Source organism: Canis lupus, chromosome 9 (assembly GCF_011100685.1).
Source record: "Canis lupus familiaris isolate Mischka breed German Shepherd chromosome 9, alternate assembly UU_Cfam_GSD_1.0, whole genome shotgun sequence".
Classification (NCBI taxonomy): domain Eukaryota; kingdom Metazoa; phylum Chordata; class Mammalia; order Carnivora; family Canidae; genus Canis; species Canis lupus.
Genome location: NC_049230.1, coordinates 16262170 through 16289070, shown reverse-complemented (window position 1 = coordinate 16289070; position 26901 = coordinate 16262170). Strand labels below are relative to the sequence as shown.

Here is a 26901-nt window from a genome sequence, read left to right as displayed (position 1 = left end):
TGTGGTTTCCGTTTCCTTCTATTTTTTTTTTACATTTTTTAAATTTAAATTCAATTTGCCAACATTTAGTATAACACCCAGTGCTCATCCCATCAAGTGCCCTCCTTAGTGCCTATCACCCAGTTACCCCATTTCCCCACCCACCTCCCCTTCCACAACCCTTTGTTTCCCAGAGTTAGGAGTTTCTCGTGGTTTGTCTCCCTCTCTAATTTTCCCCACTAGTTCCCTTCCTTTGCCTTATAATCCCTTTCACTATTTCTTATATTCTTCATATGAGTGAAACCATATGATGATTGTCCTTCTCCATTTGACTCACTTCATTCATTCCACATTCTACATCTTCTTTATCTATTCATCTGTTGAAGAACATTGTGACTCCTTCCACAGTTTGGCTTTTGTGGACATTGCTGCTATGAACTGAGGGTTGCAGGCGTCCTGGCATTTCACTATATCAGTATCTTTGGGGTAAATCCCCAGTAGTGCAATTTTTGGGTCATAGGGTAGCTCTATTTTTAAATTCTTGAGGAACTTCCACACAGTTTTCCAGAGTGGCTGCACCAGTTCACATTCCCACCAACAGTGCAAGGGGGTCCCCCTTTCTCCCCATCCTCTCCAACATTTGTTGTTTCCTGTCTTGTTAATTTTCACCATTCTCACTGGTGTGAGGTGGTATCTCATTGTGGTTTTGATTTGTATTTCCCTGATGGCAAGTGATACGCAGCATTTTCTCATGGGCTTTTTGGCCATGTGTATGTCTTCTTTGGAGGAATTTCTGTTCAGGTCTTCTGCCCATTTCATGATTGGATTGTTTGTTTCTTTGCTGTTGAGTTTAATAAGTTCTTTATAGATCTTGGATACTAGCCCTTTATCTGATATGTCATTTGCAAATATCTTCTCCCATTCTGTAGGTTGTCTTTTAGTTTTGTTGACAGTTTCTTTTGCTGTGAAGAAGCTTTTTTATGTTGATTAAGGTCCCAATAGTTCATTTTTGCTTTTGTTTCCCTTGCCTTCATAGACGTATCTTGCAAGAAGTTGCTATAGCCAAGTTCAAAAAGGTTGTTGCCTGAGTTTTCCTCTAGGACTTTGATGGATTCTTGTCTCACATTTATATCTTTCATACATTTTGAGTTTACCTTTGTGTATGGTGTAAGAGAATGGTCTAGTTTCATTCTTCTGTGTGTGGCTATCCAATTTTCCCAGTACCATTTATTGAAAAGACTAACCTTTTTCCAGTGGATATTCTTTCCTGCTTTGTTGAATATTAGTTGACCATAGAGTTGAGTGCCCATTCCTGGGTTCTCTATTCTGTTCCATTGATCTATGTATCTTTTTTTTGTGCCAGTACCATACTGTCTTGATGATCACAGCTTTGTGATACAGCTTGAAATCCGGCATTGTGATGCCCCCAGCATTGGTTTTCTTTTTCAATATTCCTCTGACTATTCAACCTCACTGAGATAAGTTTAAGGGCCATGACAGCAAACAACACTTTGCCCACCTTACCTTCATCATTCTGTCCCTCTCACTTTCAACACTTGACATTTTAGCAAAACCGTGCTTGTGCCTCCTACCAACTCTAGAAAGACTCCATTCGGAGTCTTTTCTGATTCCATACAAATCTTAAGATTATTTGTTCCAACTCTATGAAGAAAGTCCATGGTATTTCGATGGGGATTGCACTGAACTTGTAAATTGCCCTGGATAGCATAGGCATTTTCACAGTATTTATTCTTCCAATCCATGAGCATGGAATGTTTTTCCACCTCTTTATGTCTTCCTCATTTTATTTCAGAAGTGTTCTGTAGTTTTTAGGGTATAGATCCTTTACCTCTTTGTTAGGTTAATTCCTAAGTTTTGGGTGCAATTGTAAATGGGATTGGTTCCTTAATTTCTCTTTCTTCAGTCTCATTGTTAGCATATAGAAATGCCACTGACTTCTGTGCATTGATTTTGTATCATGCCACATTGCTGAATTGCTGTATGAGTTCTAGAAATCTTGGGGTGGAGTCTTTTGGGTGTTCTATATACAGTATCTTGTTATCTGCAAAGAGGGAGAGTTTGACTTCTTCTTTGCCAATTTGAATGCCTTTTATTTCTTTTTATTGTCTGATTGCTGAGGCTAGGACTTCTAGTACTATGTTGAATAACAATGATGACAGTGGAAAAAAAAAATGATGACAGTGGACATCCCTGTCGTGTTTCCTGATCTTAGGGGAAGGCCTCTCAGTTTTTCCCCATTGAGAATGATATTCATTGTGGGCTTTTCATAAATGGCTTTTTAAGATATTGAGGAATGTTCCTTCTATCCCTACACTTTGAAAGGTTTTAATCAGGAATGGATGCTGTATTTTCCAGAAATGGATGCTTTCTCTGTATCTACTGAGAGGATCATATGGTTGTTTTTTTTCTCTTATTGATGTGATCTATCACGTTGATTATTTTGGTTTCCTTTTCCTAATTCTTAACTAGTATACAGAGGTCATGTGGTTATCTCCCCAGCAAACAGCTGCGCTCTGCTGCCTCCACCTGGCTCAAAAGTGCCTGGGCAGAAGAAGAAAAGCCAAATGCCGGCACTTATCTCAATACAGAGCCACCCCTATGAGCCCCTAATGGCTCCCCTAGTAATAAGCATCTGAGTTTATGTAACCATAAATCACATTAGGTTTTTGATTATTTGTAAAAGAGGCCAGAGGCAGCAGATGACATGATCTTTCAGTTCCAGGGAATAATATCACCATCTCCCAGGGACTCTTTTTTTTTTTTTAATAAATTTATTTTTTATTGGTGTTCCATTTGCCAACATAGAGAATAACACCCAGTGCTCATCCCGTCAAGTGCCCACCTCAGTGCCCGCCACCCAGTCACCCCCACCCGTCGCCCACCTCCCCTTCAACCACCCCTAGTTCGTTTCCCAGAGTTAGGAGTCTTCCATGTTCTGTCTCCCTTTCTGATATTTCCCACTTATTTTTGCTCCTTTCCCCTTTATTCCCTTTCACTATTATTTATATTCCCCAAATGAATGAGACCATATAATGTTTGTCCTTCTCCGATTGACTTATTTCACTCAGCATAATACCCTCCAGTTCCATCCACAACGAAGCAAATGGTGGGTATTTGTCGTTTCTAATGGCTGAGTAATATTCCATTGTATACATACACCACATCTTCTTTATCCATTCATCTTTCGATGGACACCGAGGCTCCTTCCGCAGTTTGGCTATTGTGAACATTGCTGCTAGAAACATCGGGGTGCAGGTGTCCCGGCATTTCATTGCATCTTATCTTTGGGGTAAATCCCCAGCAGTGCAATTGCTGGGTCATAGGGCAGATCTCTTTTTTTTTTTTTTAATTTTATTTATTTATTATAGTCACAGAGAGAGAGAGAGAGTCAGAGACACAGGCAGAGGGAGAAGCAGGCTCCATGCACCGGGAGCCCGACGTGGGATTCGATCCCGGGTCTCCAGGATCGCGCCCTGGGCCAAAGGCAGGTGCCAAACTGCTGCACCACCCAGGGATCCCGGCAGATCTCTTTTTAACTCTTTGAGGAACCTCCACACATTTTTCCAGAGTGGCTGCACCAGTTCACATTCCCACCAACAGTGCAAGAGGGTTCCCTTTTCTCCGCATCCTCTCCAACATTTGTGGTTTCCTGCCTTGTTAATTTTCCCCATTCTCACTGGTGTGAGGTGGTATCTCATTGCGGTTTTGATTTGTATTTCCCTGATTCTCCCAGGGACTCTTGATTAAATTTGGGTGTTCCTATGGCTCCTTAGTCACGCGTCATCAGGCTCATCTCTTGGATCCCTCTTAAAAATAGTTGATCTCATCCATTACACTTGTTGCTGTTGTTCTTTAGTGCATTTAATAAAGATGTGCATGTATAACTATTACAAGTTTGGGAGGTGTACTTTTTATTGTGGAAAAAATATGCATACAATTTACTATTTTAATACTGTTTAGGTGTATATCATCCATTACATTTTTTTTCCTGTTAGAAAAAGGAAAAGACATGTCCCATATTGATGGAGACAGTGGCTTATAATATGAAATCATACCATGCCAGAAAAAAACAATGAAGATTGTGAAGGCTCCTAAAACTATTTAATGAATTGGACTTGAAGCAAATTTATGTTACCTTGAATATTCAAAACTATCTAACACTATTTACCATTCTTTACAATATTATGATGTTGAGAAACAGAACCTTGGGGCACCTGGGTGGCTCAGTAGGATAAGTGTCTGCCTTCAGCTCAGGTCACGATCCCGGGGTCCTGGGACTGAGCCTGGTGTCAGGCTCCCTGATTGGCGAGGAGTCTGCTTTTCCCTCTCCCTCTGCCCCTTGGCCTGCTCATGCTCTCTCTCACTCGCTCTGTCTCAAATAAATAAAATATTTTTTAAAAAAAGAATCTTATAGATAAGTCACCATGTTCCTACCTCAAAAACAAGTTTTATGGTTTGACAGATTTTTTTTGATATGGTTATGACTGTAATGGCAATCTAAGAGCTGTAATTTCGATGCCAAAATATTCAAATTCCTGGAATATTTTCTTGAATCAATAGGACAACAGGACAGAATATTTTTCTGTCCTGGAAATTCTAAAATGTACAGAAATATGGTCTATCAATCTGTCCCACACTGTGGTTGACAGTAGAAACTGGCATCTTGCAGATGGAATACAGTTTAGCAACAGGTATTCAGCCATTCATTCAACAATTATTTATTGAGTTGCATACTGCATGCTGGCCCCTATTCTAGGACCTGGATATATAACAATGAATGAACAGATAAAATGCCCTGACCTTACAGCTGAGTAATGCAGCTAATTATAACCACTGACTCAGTACTTCCACTTCTAGAAATTATTTCTAAAGAAGCAATCGTGAATATACAAATCATTTAGTTAGGGAATCCCGGCTGGCCCAGCAGTTTAGCACCGCCTTCAGCCCAGGGCCTGATCCCAGAGACCCGGGATGGAGTCCCACATCAGGTTCCCTGCATGGAGCCTGCTTCTCTCTCTGCCACTCTCTCACTCTCTCTCTCTCTCTCTCTCTCTCTGTGTCTCATTAATAAATAAAATCTTTAAAAAAATGATTTAGTTATAAAGATGTTTATCATGTTGGATTTATAATAGTAAGAAACTTAAAGTAGCTTAAATGGCCAGTAAATCATGATACAGCTCTATTAAACAATACCAGGGTCATTAAAACAATGTTAGAAAAGAACATTCCAAAAAAAAAAAGAGAGGGCAGCCCCGGTGGCACAGTGGTTTAGCGCTGCCTGCAGCCAGGGGTGTGATCCTGGAGACCTGGGATCGAGTCCCACGTTGGGCTTCCTGCATGGAGCCAGCTTCTCCCTCTGCCTGTGTCTCTGCCTCTCTCTCTCTCTCTCTCTCTCTGAATAAATAAATTAAAAAAGAGAGAGAGAACATTCAAGCAAAAGAATGATATTCACAAGGTATTATCAAGTTATAAAACAGACTACAGGGATCCCTGGGTGGCACAGCGGTTTGGCGCCTGCCTTTGGCCCAGGGTGTGATCCTGGAGACCTGGGATCGAGTCCCACGTCGGGCTCCCGGTGCATGGAGCCTGCTTCTCCCTCTGCCTATGTCTCTGCCTCTCTCTCTCTCTGACTATCATAAATAAATAAAAATTTTTAAAAAGATTAAAAATAAAAAAAAAACAGACTACAACTGCTCAGAGCCATGAGAAAACTTTAAGGGGTTGTTTTAGAACCTAATTATGGTGGTAGTTGCACAAGTATAGATTTTTTAATGAAAATCTGTCAAACTGTACACTTATAATGGATGAATTTAATTGTATGTAAACTATACCTCAATGAAGCTGTGAAAAAAGAAGGCAGAAAGCAGTTCTAAAACTATTTTAACTTAAAAGTGACTTCTATAAATAAATTAGAAAAAAGAGAGTGGAAGGATACAAGTCAAAGAGTTTAATGGGTTAAATTAAGGATGGAATGGGGTAGTTTCTTTTTTTTTTTTGTCTAAATGCTCTACAATAAACATGTATTTATTTTGCAATGAGAAAAGAACCACAAAGTCTGTTTAAAGTTGTTAAACCAGCTTAATTATCTAGGGCTGCTACATGTTCTGTGAAACTTTAAGGAGAACAAATTAGGACACCCTTCCCCACCTTTCAGTTCCAGAACACATGCTTACACAGACCAGTATTTCCACTGATTGGAACTCAAAGGAAAGCATGAAATAATTAACTACCCATGTCCCAGGTTGACGCCCAAGGCCATAATTCAGTCTGAGTGTTCTTAACCTTTCCAGGCTTTGAACCCATGCCACCCAGCTAGAAGAGCTCCTGCAGCTCACCAGCAGAGGGACCCCATAGGTCCCCTGAGAAGTATTGCTGAAGATACAGTTCAGTATATAGTCTGATACAAAAAGGACTCAACAGCCATGTCTTCCAAATTTCTTCAGAAAAATGCTTTTGAGTGTTTCAAAATTCAGAGAACAATAAGTTTTACAGGTCAACCAACCAATTCTAAAGAAGTTAGGTTTAGGATACTTTTACCACATTTTGTCAAAAGGGCCCAAGTTGTTTGACATTTTAAATGACTGATTATTGGAACTAATATAGTGATTTCAAGTGAAAACAGAGTGAATGCTATGTGAGGAAATATGCAGTGGGGCTGTTGACTGGGAGCATTAACAGCTTTTGGTGTAAGAAGAAAAAAGCATGTAGAAGAGACAAGATGCCAAGAATAAATATAAAGCAACCACTGTATCAAACAATTGGCCTTGAGAAAAAAAAAATCCTTATATACTTGCTTTTTGGAAAGGTTTTGTTCAAATGTTTCAGAAGACCATGAGCATGGCAGAAGTGCTTTCAAATAAAGTACAAGTTCTTTACTATCTTATCTTCTCGACTCACTCCCATATTTTTCTTTGTGATTAGGGAGGGTTTAGGGCTTGTTCGTATTTCTTTTCTGAGAAAGATTACAGAATCGCGCAGAGCTCCCTTCTGCCTGTGGAAAGAATCTGCAATGAAAACAAATGATCACTGGTTACCAGTGTGCCGGCTAGTACTGTTCCACTTAAAAAACTAACCCTTTCCTTAACTTCTTTCAAATGGTAGTCGTTACTCCCCTGGAACTCTTTTCAATTAACCTTGTATCGACAGGGTACTTTCTTCTAGATTTTTTAAAATTTTTTAATTTATTTATGATAGTCACAGAGAGAGAGAGGCAGAGACACAGGCAGAGGGAGAAGCAGGCTCCATGCACCGGGAGCCCGACGTGGGGTTCGATCCCGGGTCTCCAGGATCGCGCCCACCCAGGGATCCCCTCTTCTAGATTCTTTTGAGAATCCATCTATAGTAATTATCGACATAGAAATGGAAGGCTGAAAAACGTATTAATCTAACAAACTATGTGCATTATATTACAATGCAGATTGTGTAAACAAGCTCGGGTATGGGTAATTCCAAAAAGTAAGTGGTTACAGATTATGTACTTATAGGGGCGCCATGTGGCTCAGTGGGTTAAGCATCTGCCGTCCGCTCAGGTCATGATCTCAGGGTCTACTTCTCCCTCCCCCTCGTTCTAAGTAAATAATCTTAAAAAACAATTAAAAAAAAAAAAAAGAAAGAAACAAGGGATGCCTGGGTGCTGGCTCAGTGGTTGTGCGTTAGTTTCAAGTCCCAGGATCGTCCCACATTGGGCCTCCTGCATGGAGCCTGCTTCTCTCTCTGCCTATGTCTCTGCCTCTCTGTGTGTCTCTCATGAATAAATATTTTAAAAATCTATCTTTAAAAAATTATGTAAATTAACCGCAGGTTCTCAGAATTCATTCTATAGCCTTCCCCAAAAGAAACCTTTTTTTTTTTTTTTCAGAGCTTTCCACACTATAAAAAGCTGACTATAAAAGCTGGAAAACTCCCCTATTTCGTCAGCCAGCTTGCAATCTTGCTCAAATTCTTCTGCCATCAGGTCTACCATGAGACTACGCACCCTTAATTCTCAAAGTGATTCAAGACGCTTCCTGTCTTAAAACTTGAGGGATGGGGACGCCCGGGTGGCTCAGCGGTTTAGCGCCACCTTCGGCCCAGGGCGTGATCCTGGAGTCCCGGGATCGAGTCCCACGTCGGGCTCCCGGTATGGAGCCTGCTTCTCCCTCTGCCTGTGCCTCTGCCTCTCTCCCTGTCTTTCGTGAATAAATAAATAAAATCTTAAAAAAAAAAAAAAAAAAAAAAAACTTGAGGGAAACTAGCGAACCTGTTAGAGGGCCCAAGCACAGAAAGGGGGCTCAAGCCTAATGTCTCCCACTTTCCTGACGGCCTGCACCTTCGCCAGCACCTTTTCGGGTTGGAGGGAAAAGCCGGCTCTGACCAATTCCGCGGCCACGTGCCGGGTCCCCAGAGCGCGCTGCCCCGCCCCAGAGGCGGAGCTCGAGCTCCAACCCCGGCGGGGCCCTTCAGAGCCGCCCCGCCCCGCCTCGCCTTGCTCTTTTCCCGCCCAGACCCCGCGACTTCCGGAGGGGGCGTGGACTCTCAGGAAGTTCTCGCGTTACCGAAAGGGAGGCACATCCGGCTCCGGTGTCATGGCCGACCCTTACCCTGAATGCGCGCTGGCTGCGGTCGGCGAGAAGAGGCAGCAGTTTGGGAGCAGATTTCTGAGCGATCCGGCGCGCGTCTTCCACCATAATGCCTGGTAACCGCCCTGCCCCTCCCGGCTTGCGGCTCGCCCTCTGTCCCGCCGCCCCGTGCTCTCTGAGAAGCCCCTGACCGCCGGCCACGAGTCCCGCTGCCCTGCTCGAGGCGCTCTCCTTCCACGGGAGAGGCCCTGTGGGGCCAGCGACTCACCCCGCTCGCAGCTGGAACGTGAGGCCCCTAAGCTGCTCGTTTGATTTTCCCAGGGACAATGTGGAGTGGTCGGAAGAGCAGGCCGCCGCGGCGGAGAGGAAAGTCCGGGAGAACAGTACCCAGCGGGTGTGCCAGGAGAAGCAAGGTGCGCCCAGGTGTGGACCCTCAATGGTAGCAGCAGCCAGCGTGCCAGTGGACACGCTCTCCCCTAGAGGCCAGAGACCGAGACCGCCAAGAGCCTTTGTTACCGGACTGATACCGAACTCGGGGGTGGGATGGGAGGGACAGGGGATGGGTAAGGATGGCAAAGGGCTTCACCCAAAATCTTATTAGGGCAAAGAGGGACTTTAGATTTTGGCTTTATCCGAGAGGGAGGAACTGTATCCTGATGTATTTTCTAGCGGATACATTTTTAGTTAGGTCGACTAGACCCATATTAATAGGACTGGCCTGTGGCAGCCGTGTGGTCACGTGATCGACTTAGAGGCTGTGCTTCCCGTGATTACACTCCGGCTAAAGAAATATCACTGAAGCTAGATTCTAGCGACCAGATTCTAAATATCGTTGGGGGAGGGAGCTAACTATGGTGAATTATATGTCTTTTTCTTGGATGATGGCTATGAGGATTTAGGGCTTCGTCCAAGGAAAGCTGGGTGAAGAGGAGTGTATGTAGGTAAGCCTGGCCAAAGTCAAAGAGACCCCTTTCTGGAGAGGTGGATGATTTCACTGCAAAACATCTCTAAGTACTAAAACTAGGACTGGCAGGTCCTATGTCCTAAAAGACCATTCAAAGCAGGACTAGAAATTGGGAGAGTGGTATCCCACAGTTCACAGTAACAATTAGAAGATTCCAGTTACAAAATATTCACCCGACATAGTTTGACAGAGACTAGTTCAAGGCAAGTTAGAGCTGAAAGGGATTTTGAAAATCATGTAGTCCAATATCCTCTTTTTACAGTTAAAGAAACTTGGACCACAGGACATTAAGTGCCTTACCCAGAGGTAAGCAGTTAGTTAGTAGTAGGAGTGGTGGAACTAAAATCCAATTTGTTAGATTTTTGTTCTCTTCTACTACACTAATCAAAGCCCTGTATTGGCAAAGAGCAGAAAACTGAAGTCTGGGACTGCCGGCTGCCTTGATGGCCTTAAACTATGATGGAAGCAGTCTACCCTTAAGTCTCTCCTGTTGTCTCTCATCAGAACTCTTCTCACCTGAAGACATTTTTCCCTCTTGTCTCTGTTTTCTCCTTTCCTTTTAGACTTATTTCTGTTTTTAGGATCTTTTAGTAGTATTAAATTCATTCCTTAGCTCTACTTTCGATAAGACTCACAGGCAGAGGAGTGTATATAAAACAAAAAAGCTGCATGTATCATAATCATTGAGTTCACATGGGGAATGACTGAAGAACCTGGTACGTTTCGCCTGTAAAAGAGAAGGTTTAGCGGTGAAAATAACTGCATAACCGCCCTTAAATCAAAAGATTGTTCTGTATGGCCCTAAGAAAGTAGGACTTTTTGACCAGGAGACAGATTTTCTGCTTAATGTTAGAATTTTCTCTCTCTCTCTCTCTCTCTCTCTCTTTTTTTTTTTTTTCCCCCTTAATGTTAGAATTCTCTAATAGCTAAGAGCCACCCAAAAACGTGGGTGGAGAATTGGTAGTAAGTTCCCTGGTAAAAGTTCCTCCTAAGAAGGGCAAGATACAGAGGGAATTTATGTAGGGTAGGTGGTAGAACTCAGAGATTTCCAGTTCTGAGGTTATGGCTCTACTTGAAGATACTTTTAGTATAAAATTACATTCAGTGAAGCAGGATGACGTTTGACATCAGGGACACATAAACATTGGGAGATGGTTTTTTAAATTCTTTCTTTAATATTTACAGTTGATTATGAGGTCAATGCCCACAAATATTGGAATGAATTCTACAAAATCCACGAAAATGGATTTTTCAAAGATAGACATTGGCTTTTCACTGAATTCCCAGAGTTGGCACCCAGCCAAAACCAAAACCACTTGAATGATTTGCTCCCAGAGAACAAGAGGAGTAAAGTACCTCAATGTAGAAGCAATGAGGATGGACCTGGCTTACAAATAGAAGAACAACACAAGTGTTCTTCAAATAGCCTTGGACATAAAATGCAGATGCCTCCTGTGGAAGAAAACGTAACTCAGAAACTCAGTCACCTGGAAATCTGTGTGGATGAGTTCCCTGGGTCCTCAGCTACCTACAGAATACTTGAGGTAACTCCCCTTTATTGTCCTGATAGTGGGGTTAATGAGGCTGTTGTATTGTACATGTGGATGGTGCAGAGAGGCTGACCACAAAAGTGATTGTGTCTGAAGAAGCTGACTAGACTTGACTCATGTTGGCTTGGAAACCCCTCGATTTTTGAACGAATGACATGTCTTAAATTCAAACCAGATATCTGGTGGGTGTGGCAAACAAAGATATTACCTGAGGTGTTACCTGGAAACATCCTGTTGTATCTGAACATTGTAGAATCGTGCTATACCTGCCACCTGAAAAGAGTCCCGAGTCAAAAGACAGATTCTTTTACCTCTCTTGTAATATAGGATGGAGGGGAGGGGTTAGTTGGGTTGGTGCCTGCTTCTCAGGCATGGGGGAGTTCATGTCTTCCTAGTTTGGATGGTGTTGCTGAGATAAAGCTAGACCTGGAAACGTTGTCTGGGTGGGTACTGTGATGCAGATTTACAAGTGGTGACTGCACTCCACTGGAAGCTCGCCTTGGGGTTGAGTACTCTAGCCTGACCTTGTTATAGCCCCCCCCAACCCCCAAGCAGAAGAGGACCTCTGCCTCGTAGTTATGAGAATTACATACATTGAGATAATGATGTAATATCGCTAAAAATAGTGTCTGGCATGTAGTAAGCCCTTAGTAAATGGTCACTGTCTTTTTTGGGGGGTTGGGGGTTTTTTTGTTTTTAAAGATTTATTTTGGAGAGAGTTTGTGAGAGCAGGAGGAGGAGCAGAGGGAAGGGGAGATAATCTCTAGCCGACTCTGCACTCAGCGCAGAGCCAACCACCCCAAATAGTCACTGTTCTTAGTAGCACCCAGTTGAGGATAATGTAATCCATGGTTCCTTTTTTATTTTTTAAGATTTTATTTATTTATTCATGAGAGAGAGAGAGAGAGAGAGGCAGAGACACAGGCAAAGGGAGAAACAGGCTCCATGCAGGGAGCCTGACGTGGGACTCAATCCTGGGTTTCCAGGATCATGCCCTGGGCTGAAGGTGGTGCTAAACCGCTGAGCCACCCAGGCTGCCCCCATGGTTCCTTTTTCATGAATTTTTTAGCCTATGAAACACATTTTTCCAATAATAAAGTGCAGTTCAGGGATCCCTGGGTGGCTCAGTGGTTTAGTGCCTGCCTTTGGCTCAGGGCGTGATCCTGGAGACCCGGGATCAAGTCCCGCATCGGGCTCCCGGCATGGAGCCTGCTTCTCCCTCTGCTTGTGTCTCTGCCTCTCTCTCTCTCTCTCTCTCTCTATGTCTATCATGAATAAATAAAATCTTTAAAAAATATAAAGTGCAGTTCAGTAAGAAAGTGTTTCATCTGTCCTCTCTTCTCTGCACTGGGAGTAGCTCTTTCTGTCATACCCCCTCGTCACTAAAATGGACACATATGCAAAGTTCTTCTCCACCTCTTTCTTGGTCAGGAGCACTTCTCAGCTGTTGAGCTGATCACTGTCTGCAGAGGTGCTAAAACCACCAGAGACACTGATAGATGAGAGCCTCAGCTTGGCAGCCCCATGTCCCCTGACCTCACTTACTAATAGTCACAGCTTTGGAACCCAGGCCATTACAAGGGACATCGACACAGCAGCCAAGTTCATTGGGGCTGGGGCTGCCACAATAGGGCTGCCTAGCTCCGGGGCTGGAACTGGGACTGTTTGGGAGCCTCATCTTTGGTTATGCCAGGAATCCCTCGCTGAAGCAACAGCTCTTCTACATCATTCTGGGCTTTGCCCTGTAGGAGGCCATGGGGTTGTTTTTCCTGATGGGACCCTTCTCATCCTCTTTGCCTTGTGAAGGAACCATCTCCAACTCCTGTAGGTCTTTCTATGTCCCATCTGCCCTGGATGCTCCTTTCCCTATACCTCCCCAGGCAGCCTGGGGAAAGTGGTTGGCTTGGGGTTTGACAAAGGGAAGACAAAGAAATGCTGTATTAATAAGAAAAAAAAAAAGGGGGACGCCTGGGTGGCTCAGCATTTGGGCATCTGTCTTTGGCTTGGTGTGATCCCACTGTCCCAGGATCAAGTCCCACATCGGGCTCCCTGCATGGGGCCTCCTTCTCCCTCTGCCTGTGTCTCTGCCTCTCTCTTTCTGCGTCTCTCATGAATAAATAAATAAAATCTTAAAAAAAAAAAATTTCATCGTTAGGACTATTTGCTAAAACTCAAAAAGTAAAAGCAATTCATGCCCCCTTTTTTCCACAGCAGCTCCTTTGTGCTGCTGAGAGCCCATGCTCTTGTCTTTTATGGCTCCCCCCACTTTAGACTTCCTGAGATCAAAGTCAGGGTATGTCATGGGTGCTGTTTAGCTCTGGTCTCTGCACTTTCCCTGCTAATACAATGAAACAAGATTATCTACTGTTGATTATTTATCTAGCTCTAGGGAATTAATTCTTTGGAACATCCTGTAACTAAAAGTTCATTTTTGTCTGCAGGTTGGTTGTGGTGTGGGAAACACAGTCTTTCCGATTTTACAAACTAACAAGTAAGTGTGTTGTAAAGTTAAACTGTAAGCAAAGAGGAGAAAGGGTGTGTGGTTTCTCAAAACTGCAGCAAACTGATAATAGTGGTTATTGGGAATGCTGGGGATAGGAGATGTCGATTTCTGTTATCCGTTAATGATTTGATTGAATTTGATTTCTTAGTTACCTTTGTCATCAGGAAAACTAATGAGCTTCAAAATCTATTCCACTGTTAATATGTGGTCCCTTTGATATTTTAATTCTGCTATACAGGAGAGAGAACAGACATAATTCAGTTTGTAGTCTTAATTGTGCTACTGTTTTTCCTGTTCATTTCAGTGACCCAGGACTCTTTGTTTACTGTTGTGATTTTTCTTCCACAGCTGTGGAACTGGTCCAGGTAAGTGCAATGGCTCCTATCTGTAATTTTCACTGATTAAAGGGGAAATGGTTTCCTAAAATTCAAGGTTTTTAGCACTTTTTTTTAAATTTCTTATTCTTATGTGGTCTGAAAGTAAAAGATTTCCTGAAACAGCTGGGAGTAGAGGAAAGAACCAAACATGAACATGGAACCTGTTACTGGCCAGCTATGGAACTTTGGTTAGGTCTCCTGACCTTTCCAAACTTAGATTTTATGGATTAAAATGAGATTTTTTTTTTCTAGTCAGGGTTCTTTGAGTTACAAGTCACAGAAACATCTACACAAACTCAACCAATGAAAGAGACAGTCATAGAACCCAAAGGCATAAAGTGTAGCCAGGGCTGTCACTCTGCCCTGAAAAAGTGGCAGATACCAAGGCAAGTTGGCTAAGCTGATAAGATGTTGCCACCCTCTCTTCTTCCTATCACAATACCTCCCTCAAGCTCATGGTTTCCTATTTCTCATAGCCCAGAGCCCATTTGTCCTTTGTCTACAGACCAGCTTTCTGTAATAAATTTTTCATGTGACCTCCAACATGGCTTGCCCCCTTACAAGTCCACTTGTTCAGGCATTCTCAGAACCTCACCAGAATTACTTATTGTCCTTCCAAAGTCCCCAGAGTCTGATTGACCCAATCCAAAACTTGCTCTGTTTTAATTAGCTGTGGTCAGTGAGCAACAAAGTCATTTTTGGGGAAGAGAGATATGGAAAGAGAAATTACCCTAAAATGTGTCTAATCATGTATAATGCTTATAGTACAGGGGCTCTGGAATTGGAAGTTCCTTGTCTTTCTGGAGTGAATTACTTTTATAGATCTAGACCAGGTGAATACTGAGGCTTATTTTTAATTAATTATATTTTTTTCTTTAGTTAATTTTTTTTTGTTTTTTTAAGGATTTTATTTATTTCAGAGAGCATACACGAGTGGGGTGAAGGCTAGAGGGAGAAACAGTCTCCCCTCTGAGCAGGAGGTCCAATGCAGGGCTCAATCCCAGGACCCCAAGGTTGTGACCTGAGCCGAAGGCAGACACTTAACTGACTGAGCCACCCAGGCACCCCAGGAGTTGTCTTATTTTTTATTTTGTTTTAAAGATTTTATTTATTCATGAGAGACACGGAGAGAGAGAGAGAGGCAGAGACACAGGCAGAGGGAGAAGCAGGCTCCCTGCAGGAAGCCTGACGCAGGACTTGATCCCAGATCTCCAGGATCAGGCCCTGGGCTGCAGGTGGCTCAGTTTAGCTGTTTAGCACCACCTTCAGCCCAGGCCCTGATCCTGGAGACCCGGGATTGAGTCCCACATCGGGCTCCTTGCATGGATGGAGCCTGCTTCTCCCTTTGCCTGTGTCTCTGCCTCTCCCTCTCTCTCATTAATCAATCAATCATGCTTTAAATGTTAGTATGTGGGATCCCTGGGTGACGCAGCGGTTTGGCGCCTGCCTTTGGCCCAAGGCGCGATCCTGGAGACTCGGGATCAAATCCCACGTCGGGCTCCCTGTATGGAGCCTGCTTCTCCCTCTGCCTGTGTCACTGCCTCTCTCTCTCTCTCTGTGACTATCATGAATAAATAAAATCTTAAAAAAAATAAATAAATAAAATAAATAAATAAATGTTAGTATGTTTTGTCTCCTGATGAGATTTTTCTTCTTGTGGTCACTTACCTTCCCGATCACTTTCCAATCTTCAAATCTAACTCTGTACATCAGAGTAAAAAATAAAATATAGAAGAATCAAGAATATTCCTTTTTTTTTTTTTTTTTTTTTAAAGAGAGGGTGAGCATGAGAGGAGGGTGTGGGGATAGAGGGAGAGAGACGGAGAAAATCCTAAGTAGGTTCACACCCAGCATGGAGCCCAATGCGGGACTCAGTCTCACAACCCTGAGATCATGACCTGAGCCAAAATCAGGAGTCAGACGCTTAACTAACTGAGCCACCCAGGTGCCCCTCATTCATTTTACTTAAAAAATTTTAATTTAAGTAAGCTCTGTTCAACGTGGGCTTGAACTTACGACCCTGAGATCAAGACTTACATGGTCTACCCACTGAGCCAGCCAGGTGCCCCAAAAACATTACATTTTATTTATTTATTTATTTTTTAGAAGAGAATATCTTCTTTTTTTTTTTTTTTTTTTTTAAGATTTTATTTATTTATTCATGAGAGAGAATGGCAGAGACAAAGGCAGAGGGAGAAGCAGACTCCATGCAGGGAGCCTGATGTGGGACTTGATCCCGGGACTCCAGGATCACGCCCTGGGCCAAAGGCAGGCACTAAACCGCTGAGCCACCCGGAGATCCCAAACATTACATTTTAAAAGTACCAGTTGGGGCACCTGGCTAGCCCAGTGGGTCGGGCATGTGACTCTTGAACTCAGGGTCATAAGTTTGAGCCCCATGTTGGGTGTAGAGATAATATAATCTTTTTAAAAATAAATATCATAAAAATACCAGTTAGATTCCACAGGCTCCTCCCTGGAATTGTTCAACATTCTGGGCCTTTGACTAAGAATACATGCCTTCATGATTAGAATGATAACCCTCAGCAGGCAGTAGCAGTTACACTTAACACAAGATAAGCTTTCCCTAAGGCTGTGTGAACATTTTCTTTTGTGTGTGTGTGAACATTTTCTAACCTATGTGACTTTCAACTGTCTGCAGACAAATTCAGCATATGATCCTTGTCGGTGCTTTGCCTTTGTTCACGATCTATGTGACGAAGATAAGAGTTACCCAGTGCCCAGGGATAGCCTTGATATTATCATCCTTATATTTGTTCTTTCAGCGGTTGTTCCAGACAAGTAAGTTTTAGGTCCTTTAACCAATACAATAGTGTAACAAAAACAAAGCTGGGATCAGGGACCTTGATCCCAGAGTTGGACCCTAAGTGAGCAGGGTGATCTGATAGGCAGGGGGAAGCCACTCTATCAGAGTGATGGCAGTATCTCGGCCCTTTTCCTAAATCTGTGTGCCTCTAAACCTCTGCCAGTTGATTGCAGCGGGTGGGTTGGCTTTTCGATGCTGTGGTTGAACATCCGCCAGGAACGGGAGCACTGTCTCTATTGGGTGTGGGGGCGTCCCCTGTTGATAATCTCAGCATGCTGTTTTAGAACAGTGGGTGCACAGCTGTTTGGTACCATCCCCTCATTGGTTTTTTTTATTTTAAGCTATTTCTAAGTAATCTCTTCACCCAACATGAAGCTCAAACCTACAAGCCCGAGATCAAGAGCCACACACTCAATCAACTAAGCCAGTCACTTGGGCTTTTTAAATGCTTTCAGTAAATCAGGCTTATTAACAACACAGAATTTACAGTGAAGCTTAACTCAGATGTTCCTTTATGTTTAAGCTCTTCAGAAAACTGCAGTACTGGGGAATTCCATAAAATCAAGTTTGGGTGAAAGGAAAGTCTTTTGCTGAACCCTGCAAGATACTGTTAAAAGTTGCTTAGATGTGGGCAGCCAGCTCTCCTAATGAGATACTGTCCTCAGGAAGCAGTGTCAGCTAGAGACCTAGGGGAATGATTGATGGTCTCTGTCCCACATTTCCTTGAGGAGAGCACTGAGTCATCTGACCTGAAGGTATTATGAGTGTGTGTGCATAAAGGCAGGTGCAGGCCAGCCCAAAAGGCCGGGCATGGTTCTAAACTTTCAGAACTGCAGAAATCTTGGGGCACCCAGCTGGCTCAGTTGGTAGAGCATGCGACTCTAGATCTCAGGGTCATGAGTTCAAGCCCCATGTTTGGAGGATAGAGATTCATTGATTGATAAAATATCAGTAGAAGTTTAAACGCTACAAACTTAAGAACTGATGTGACTGAAACAAATCATTAAACTCTTTATTCTGTATTTAAGCAGATTTTGTAGCACTTATACTTCTGAGGTTAGTACAGCTAAAACCTGCACTTGTGTGTGCAGAGTGCAGTCAAAATGTAAAGCGCTCTGCCCGTGGCACTCATTTGCATACTGACTCACCATGTAAATTGTAAGTTCTTAAAGTTTCATCTTCACTTAACAAATGGAAAGATACAGTCTCTGCCTTCAAAGCGCTCAGGCCTGGGGGGCAGGCGGATGAGTCAGCTAACTAGCTAGTCTGCACCGCAAGTTTTCAGGGCTGTGCTCCGAGAGCCCTGGGAGCACAGGGCAGGGATGGCTTCCCCATGAGATAATCCCAAGAGGAATACGAAGTGAGCCAGATGCAGAGTATCTTAAGTGGCGCACTCTAACAGAAGCAGGTTATCCTCAGGCCTCTTCATCCTGAAGGGAGTGGGTCAAAGCCACAGTCCTGAGCAGACCGCAGAAGCTTGGGTGTGTGCTCCCACTCTGACTGAAGCAGGAGCAGAGGAGCTAAGATTTCAGGGTTCGTGTGTCAGGGTTAAGAAGTCCACTGGCTTTTACAGACATGCTTCAAGGAAAAAGAATCCTGTCCTTAAAGGAGACCTGATCTTCATTCCTTGTTGCCCCACAGGATGCAGAAGGCTATCAACAGGCTGAGCAGACTTCTGAAACCGGGAGGGTTGATGCTTCTGCGAGATTATGGCCGCTATGACATGGCTCAGCTTCGGTTTAAAAAAGGTATTTTGGGGCACCTGGGTGGCTCAGTCATTCGTCTTCAGCTCAGGTCATGATTTCAGAGTACTGGGATTGAGCCCCACGTCAGGCTCCCTGCTCAGCAGAGGGCTTGCTTCTCTCTCTCCCTCTGCCCCTCCCCTGCTTGCACACACACTCTGTCGAATGAATGAATGAATGAAATAAAATAAATTTTTTAAATGAATAATTATGGCATTTTGCTACTATAACCAAAACAAGAAGTTTTGCCATCCTGTTAGACTTATGAATCAGTGAAATCGAATAAAAATTCTTGAATTAATAGCTCCATATATAAGGCCACTTAGTACATGACAGGGTGGTATGTTTTTGAAGATTTGTATAATTAGATATTGGGGAGATCTTTTAACCAAGACAGCTACTTTTAGAATAGCTACTTTTAGAAAAAGATTTGATTACATGAATAATTTTAAATGTGGCATGCCAAAAGGTGTCTTTAAAAAATTGAAAGAGGGCAGCCCGGGTGGCTCAGTGGTTTAGTGCTGCCTTCAGCCCAGGGCCTGATCCTGAAGACCTGGGATGGAGTCCCAAGTTGGGCTCCCTGCATGGAGCCTGCTTCTCCCTCTGACTGTGTCTCTGCCCCTGCCCCTCTCCCTCCCTCCCTCCCTCCCTCCCTCCCTCTCTCTCTCTCTTTCTCTTGTGAATAAATAAATAAAATCTTTTTACAAATAAAATAAGTAAAAAATTGAAAGATGGGACACCTGAGTGGCTCAGTGGTAGAACGTCTGCTTTTGGCTCAGGACGTGATCCAGAGTCCTGGGATTGAGTTGTGCATCGGGTTCTCTGCCGGAGCCTGCTTCTCCTCCCTCTTCCTACATCTCTGCCTCTCTCTGTGTGTGTCTCATGAATAAATAAGTAAATTCTTTTAATAAATAAAATAAATAATTGAAAGACAAATTTTGGTGCCTGGAACAGATAAAGACTTAATTATTATCTGTGTTCTTCAAGGCCCTGTTGGCAAATTGATAAGCAGATCAATAACCCACCCAAAAAAACGGGAAAGGGAAATTTTAGAGTTGATTCACTGAAGGGCAAATCCAAATGGCCAAAAACAAACTTCAAGGTAACAAAGCCTACAGTGAGATAACCACTTCTTAAACCTACTGCTGGCCAGTTCAAAGAAGGAGATATACTTCTCCATTACTGGTAGAAATAACAAGTTGTTAGTGGTGTTTGGGGCTTGGGGGTTTTTTATTTTAAGCACACTGGTGTTCTCTACCCAGTCTTTTAACTCTTGGGAGTTACTCAAGACCTAGCATGTACTATGTGTGTTGCCAAAATCTTGGGAACAAAACGAATGCCTCTGGAGAGGGTAACACTGCCTGCCGCTTGAGGTAGACCCCATACCAGTAGTCTTAGAGGGGTTTCCATTCTGCATTCCCGATGAGAAAATCAGTGTGCAGATGTGTATTTTAAACTTGATCGCACATATAAGAGTAGCTGGGAAGAACTAAGCAAAGCAAGTAAGATATTGACATTCCAAAGGTGTAGAAGGATTACATACTGGGTTGGTGAATTGGCATTATGTCAGAGGGCTTGGCAGCTAAAGGGAGAGTGTCCATGATAGAAACAGCAGATGTGTTGTATTGTGAATGTGCGTGGACACGTGCAGAGACATGGGACACGGTCATGGTGGCTATCTCAGGTTTCCTTTCCGTAAGTTTCACTATGGTCCCTGGCTTTTAGTTATTTATTTTTGTTTTACAAAGAGTACATGGTGTTTATTTAATGAGGGAGGGGAAAGAACACTGTTGTCAACCTGAAACTGCTCTTGAACAGAAGGCTGAGAATGTGTGATCTAAGTCTGAAATTGGATCACGCCACCCCTCTCCAAAGCACCGTTCCTTTGTAGGAGGGAAATGACAGAGTCCTACAAAGCGCCCACAGTAACCAAGACAGGAGTCTGTTCTCTAAGAAATCGGTATCATGATGCACATTTGATTGGCAGTGAAATTCAAAGAAGTGCTTTCAAGTTTGATTTTTATCACATCGCTCCACAGGTCAGTGTCTGTCTGAAAATTTCTATGTGAGAGGTGATGGTACTAGAGTTTACTTCTTCACACAAGGTAGGAAGACGTTCCTCTTTACATATGTCGGTGGTCCCCAAAACCCTAGCTGCAGTGCTGCTCTGTGTCCTCGACATACAGCTGTTGAGCCCCTCCTACCTTTTGCAGCCTTTTCCTGCCCTTGGTGGCCCAGGGCCCATTGTCCAAGCAGGCTCCACTTCGGTCTCCACCTTGCCCTTCTGTTGTGTGCTCTTCCTCCCTGTCACTTTGTCCAGAACTGGGGGAGCCTACCCCATTTTGCAAGATTTTGATGCAGTTGGCTTCACCCTGAGGCTGGGTTCTCCCGGGGTCCAGGTGTAACCCTGAATTGCTCTCCACAGTTTGCCCTGGTCATGTGTTCAGTGTCGTCCCTGGGCCCTTTATTGTGTCACATACTTTCTTAAGCTTTCAGTTAACGTGGTAGAACCTCTCCCCTAAAAAAGTGACTGTGAAGTTAACATTTTTGTAGATTTTTGCATGTCATCTTCAAGTGTCCATAAAGCCCTTCTGGAAAATACCCCCCCATCAGCTGACTTATTAGGCTCTCTCTCTGGACCCTAAGCTGCCCTTCCCAGATAGTTTGGCTTCCTCTGTGTAAATACAAATTTGCTATTACCAAGCTGCTACTGTGCTTATAAACAAACAGCCCAGCTAAAGCCATTTAAAATAGATAAATAAAAACTGTCTCACAGTGGCCCTTTCAACATAGGAAGTGGTAGGCAATGTTTTTTCTTCAGCAGAAAATATATAAACATCTCTTTCCCAAACCAGATGAGCTGGATACACTTTTCACTACTGCTGGACTGGAAAAGGTTCAGAACCTGGTGGATCGCCGATTGCAAGTGAACCGAGGGAAACAGCTGACAATGTACCGCGTTTGGATTCAGTGCAAATACCGCAAGCCTCTCCTGTCCGGCACTGGCTAAGAGGCACCTGCTCTTGCCATGATAGGAGTTCTTGGGAGTTTTTTTAAAAAGAACATTCACGAATGGTGTCTTGTTGATGTTGGGAAGTTCAAGGATTCAGACTTGAGCATTGAACCTAGAACAGGTTGCTTTTTATCAAGTTTCTAATAATTGTCCTTCATATTTGTGAAGCCCTTTTGTATATACTTTCCTCAAGGTTGTTGGGCTGCTTTGGTTTTGGGGTTTTTTTTTGTAGGCTCTGTGCCCGGCATGGAGCCCACTGCCAAGCTTGAACTCACAACCCTGAGATCAACCCTGGATGCTTAACCAACTGAGCTACCCAGGCACCTCCTCCTCCTTAAGTTTCTTTCTTACTTTGAGATCTCAAAGAATCTTTCTTGGCATTTTGTAATTAATCATAACTAACTTTCCTAAGAATCATGAATTTAAAGGCATCAAGAATTTATTATATATGAACATAATAAAGAAGTATTATGTATGATAAAGTGTCATTTGACTGGGAGTTACATTAAATTATTTCAGAGTTCAAATACCTAAGCAAGGCAGTTGATACATTCAAGGGTAAATAAAAGTGTTGTTCAGCGAGAGACACATGAAGAACAATCATCTTTCTTTGGATATTTTCCTGACTCAAAAATACTACTTTAAGGTGGCCCAGGTGGCTCAGCGGTTTAGCACTGCCTTCAGCCCAGGGCCTGATCCTGGAGTCCTGGGAAAGATCTTGATTTTTGCAAAATTCTCTCTCTCTCTCTCTCTCTCTCTCTCTCTCTTTTTTTTTTTTTTTTTGTGTGTGTGTGTGTGTGTGTGCCCTTAAATGTTTGACACAAAAGGAACTGAGAGAACTTTATTTTAGCCACATGACCGAATGAATGATAGAAGTGAGCATTGGCAGTATTACTTTCTTTATGTTGTGCTTTTTTTAAATTACGACTTTTACCTGAGCTGAAATCATATTAAAAATCATATTAAATCATATTTAACCAAATGTGCCACCCAGGTGCCCCTAAAAAATTTCAAATTAAAGAAAAGTACCAATTACCAAGACTGTTGCAGGAATAGTCCTTTTTTTTCTGAGTAATTTTTTTTTAAGATTTTATTTATTTATTTATGAGAGAGAGAGGCAGAGACACAGGCAGAGGGAGAAGCAGGCTCCATACAGGAAGCCGGACGTGGGACTCGATCCCGGGCCACCAGGCTCACACCCTGGACTGAAGGTGGTGCTACACCACTGAGCCACCTGGGCTGCCCTTTCTGAGTAATTTTTAAGAGTGGGTTGTAAGGTTATGTCCCAACACTCCCACATATTTTAGTGTATAATTCCTATAACTGAATATGTTCTGTATCACCAAATAAATCCATCAGGAGTAAAAACATGAAAACGCTACCACCCACAGATTTTCCCAACGTCCCCAATAATCTACCACTAGAGAAAAGTTGCACTTAGTAGTCATGTCTCAATCTCCTGCTCTCTGGAACAATCCAGGCTTATTTTAATGACGTTGACATTTGAAGATTCCAGGCTATTTTGCAGGCTGTCCCTCAATTTGGGTTCCTTGATGCTTTCTCATGATTTGGTTCAGGTTACACATTTCTGGCAGGAACATCAAGTGGAGCTTTGCCCCTCCTGTTACATCCTATCAGGATAATGTTTTGAATTCCTGTTACTGATTATGCTAACCTTGATCACTTACCTGAAGTGGTATCTGCTGGGTTTCTCCACTGAAAAGTTACTAATAAGCATCTTGTGGGATTGTGCTTTGAAATCGGGTAAAAACCCATTCCTCATCAAACTCCAGCCCCTAATTTGGTATCTGTGATGCAGTTTCTTGGCTGAACTACTGCTATGATGGTAGCCTGAGAGGGTTTCCTAATCCCTCCATTCTTTCTATATTATTGGTTGGCATTCTGTAGGGAAAGCTTTCTTTTTTCTATTCATTTATGTAACGTGGACTCAGACTTCTGTTTTATTAAATGATTATTGTATATACTATCATTATTTTGGTGCTCATTACTCCAGATTTGGCCAGTGGGGGGGGCCTCTTCAAATGCTTCTGTGAACTCGTGACTCCCCATTATTCTTTGAGCATTTTAAGCACGGGTTGTTTAGGCTCATACACTTTCTTGCCCCAGTCAATCTGCCATATCCCTCAAGGAGTTCTGGTGTCTTTTAGTGCAGAAAGGTATTTAGAAACCAAGCTAAGTGTGCTTATTGGCTTTGGGGTGTTCTTTTTCCAACCCCCATCAGTGGATGGAGCCTTCAGGTATTTGCATATATGTACATACATACATGCATACTTGCAACTGTATTTCTATACTTAAACATAGATCTTGAAAACCATCCATTCAGATTAATGCCTTTAATTCCAATCCAACACCACAAGATTTCTTCTGGTTGTTATTCTAGTTTTTCTCTGTACTTGTAATCTCTTTCCAACAATCCCAAACTCCCATAACCTTCAATACATTAGGCCAATGCCCGCATATATAACATTCTCCTTTGCTACCACTCACATGTGGATGGCCTCCTCACTTCTTGGGCTCTAACACCTTGCTCCAAGTCACTACCACCACAGCTCCCTGCCTCCCACAGACAACCTCCTCACCCTGCCTGGGGTCCAACAACCTACCACCACCACCACCATCCCTTTGCCCTTGCACTAACGTCCACCTTGCTGAGCTTCATTAGTGAGGTGTGGGGTTTTTTTTTTTTTTTTTTTGAGAGAAAGAGTGAGGGAGAGCTTGAGCAGGGAGGAGGCAACAGTGGGAGAAGCAGACTCCTCACTGAGCAGGGAGCAATGTGGAACTCCATCCCAGGACTCCAGGATCATGACCGAGCCAAAGGCAGACACCCAACCAACTGAGCCACCAGGCACCCCTATTAGTGAGTTTTAAAGAGTGGGAGGGAAGGAGATTCCTATTTCTTCCATTATACTGAATATATTTAAAGCTAAAAAAAAGTCACTGGAAGGGTATGTCATGAAGCATTTCAAAGTAACAGGAAGAGCATCTTCGAAGCACCTAGCTTAGGCTTTGGGCTTTAGGTATAAAAAATGAGCCTCTTTCTGCCTGCTGCTCTGCTTTCTTCTCTGACATCTACTAAGCTCTCTTCCCTTGCTCTCTGACTTTTTATCTGTCATGCTACCTTAAACTCCATTAGGGACTTGACATAATCTTTTAGCCTTGGAATCTCTAATAATGGTCAGAGGACAATTAAACATGGTGAAGGTAGGGCAGTCCGGGGGGCTCAGCGGTTTAGCGCCGCCTTCAGCCCAGGATGTGATCCTGGAGAGCCAGGATCGAGTGCCACGTCGGGTTCCCTGCATGGGGCCTGCTTCTCCCTCTGCCTGTGTGTCTCTGTCTCTCTCTCTTTGTATCTCTCATGAAGAAATAATTAAAATCTTTAAAAATAAACATGGTGAAAGTAGATTAAAGTATGATTTTGGTGTGCCACTCAAAAACATATAGTCTAGACTATGGCTCTGACTCCCAACAGCATCTCTGGTATTTTTTTAATCAACACACAATGTTGCATTAGTTTCAGGTATACAACATAGTGATTCAACAGTTCTATGTTATGCTATATTCAGTGGAGCTGCAGTCTCACCATACAACACTATTATAGTACCATTGACTACATTCCCAACACAGTGCCTTTCATCCCCATAACTTATCCATTCCATACCTGGAAGCCTGTGCCTCCCCCTCCCCCTCACTTATTTTGTCCTTCCCCCCCACCCTTCTTCCCTTCTGGCAACCACCAGTTTGTACTTTGTATTTTCAGGTCTGATCTCTTGATATTCTTGGTGCAAGAAAAGTGCTGTGTTGGCGGGGAAGGTAACTCCACGTGTGAAGCTACTCAGGAAGTTGTGTGGTTTAGATTCAAGTCTAATGGACAAGTTTCTGAAACTGCTCTGCCAATACTAGTCATTTGGCTGAGGAGATAAATTCGATGTTGCTTGAAAAATGAATAATAGTTTAACTTGAGAGAGGTGCACTGGACCTGCTGGTGTAAAGCCACAGTCGTGAAGGTGGTGCACAGGGTCAGGATGTAACCTGGGAGAGTGTGGATTTGTGCCCCAAGAACTCATTCATTATCAGAGATTCATCGTCCCATTTGTGTTCTTCATCTTGAGCCTGGCCTCTGCTAATTATGTCAAATTTATGCTTTGCCTTGCTTTCATGTAAGTTTGCACTCTCTTGGGCTCTGGTTGGCAAATAGGGTCTTAGAAACTTAAGAGGAAAAGGAAAAGCTGATGTATTAGGACATCCTATTTTCCTCCAATTGATTCCTATCTTTGCCTAAAGATGTCACTTTAGTAATAGTGGGGAGCTGTATCAGTGGCTTAAAAGATGAGCTCAGGACAAACAGCTTCTTTCACTCTGCTCACAAAGGTCTGTTCTCTGGTTTGTGGCTTCAGCTGCTATTTTTGGAGCCCAACTGCATCGATGCGTGGCAGGCTGTTTTATATGCTGCTTAATTTGGTGTGCAGGTTGATTTGGGAACCTGGGTTAGCAAGTAGAAGCAGCACTGGCTGTTAAGTTTCGCAGGTAAAAACACTGAAATGGTGCGTCACAGCCACCCTGCTCTATTTCTGTGAATTTCTAGGTCCAAGATTGGACATCATCTTGCCTGCCATCAGTGGAACACAGTGCATGATCAAGTTACAGAGCAAACAGCCATAGTCAAATTCCATGCTTGGCGGATGTGGGGGGTTGAGGAGTGGGAATCCTGAAACATGGTGGCCAGTAGACTCACCAAAGGCTCAAGCGTGGCATCTTCACCCCAACATGAGCCCCAAATTGCATTCAGTCCTTCATTCCCCACTTTCCTGAGTTTGGATTTCTTCACTAAAACTTAAAATATCCAAAATAATAATAATAATAAAAATAAAACTTAAAATATCCTGGGGCGCCAGTCAAAGTCCAACTCTTGATTTTGGCTCAGGTCATGATCTCAAGGTCATGAGATGGAATGGCATGAAGCCTGCTTAGGAGTCTCTCTTTCCAAATAATAATAAAAATAAAATAACTGGGGCAGCCCTGGTGGTTCAGTGGTTTAGTGCCGCCTTCAGCCCAGGGCCTGATCCTGGAGACCCGGGATCGAGTCCCACGTCGGGCTCCCTGCATGGAACCTGCTTCTCCCTCTGCCTGTGTCTCTACCTCTCTCTCTCTGTGTCTCTCATGAACAAATAAATAAAATCTTTTAAAAAAATAAAATAAAATAAAATAAAATAAAATAACTTACATTCTTAAATTTATTTTGAAAGGAAACTTTAAATCACTACTAAAAATATAAAACAAGGGATCCCTGGGTGACGCAGAGGTTTAGCGCCTGCCTTTGGCCCAGGGCGCGATCCTGGAGACCTGGGA

General features: G+C 43.2%; 1 protein-coding gene and 1 long non-coding RNA gene across 6 annotated transcripts; one reads left to right on the top strand and one right to left on the bottom strand.

Annotated features, from left to right (window-relative positions):
- Positions 1–5946: 5946 nt before the first annotated feature.
- Positions 5947–8458, bottom strand: LOC111097317. The gene is made up of 2 exons (XR_005364013.1): positions 8240–8458; positions 5947–7004 (listed from the first exon to the last, which is right to left on the bottom strand). It is a non-coding gene; the product is annotated as an uncharacterized LOC111097317 (long non-coding RNA).
- A 56-nt stretch (positions 8459–8514) lies between these two features.
- Positions 8515–25632, top strand: METTL2A (methyltransferase like 2A). 5 transcript variants are annotated; one of them, XR_005364318.1, is made up of 9 exons: positions 8515–8674; positions 8880–8971; positions 10708–11066; positions 13514–13563; positions 13880–13940; positions 16615–16754; positions 18421–18527; positions 20413–20560; positions 21377–21513. XR_005364318.1 is itself a non-coding variant. In XM_038546954.1 (9 exons), exons 1-9 carry the CDS (start codon positions 8565–8567, stop codon positions 21529–21531), a joined length of 1140 nt encoding a protein of 379 aa, XP_038402882.1. In that variant the 5' UTR covers positions 8515–8564; the 3' UTR covers positions 21532–22027. The 5 variants fall into 5 exon arrangements, 3 of the variants coding, with proteins under 3 accessions (XP_038402882.1, XP_038402884.1, XP_038402883.1); XR_005364317.1 differs by having other exon boundaries at positions 20413–20626; positions 21377–21460; XM_038546954.1 differs by lacking the exon at positions 20413–20560 and adding an exon at positions 20561–20626 and having other exon boundaries at positions 21377–22027.
- The last annotated feature ends 1269 nt before the right edge of the window (positions 25633–26901 follow it).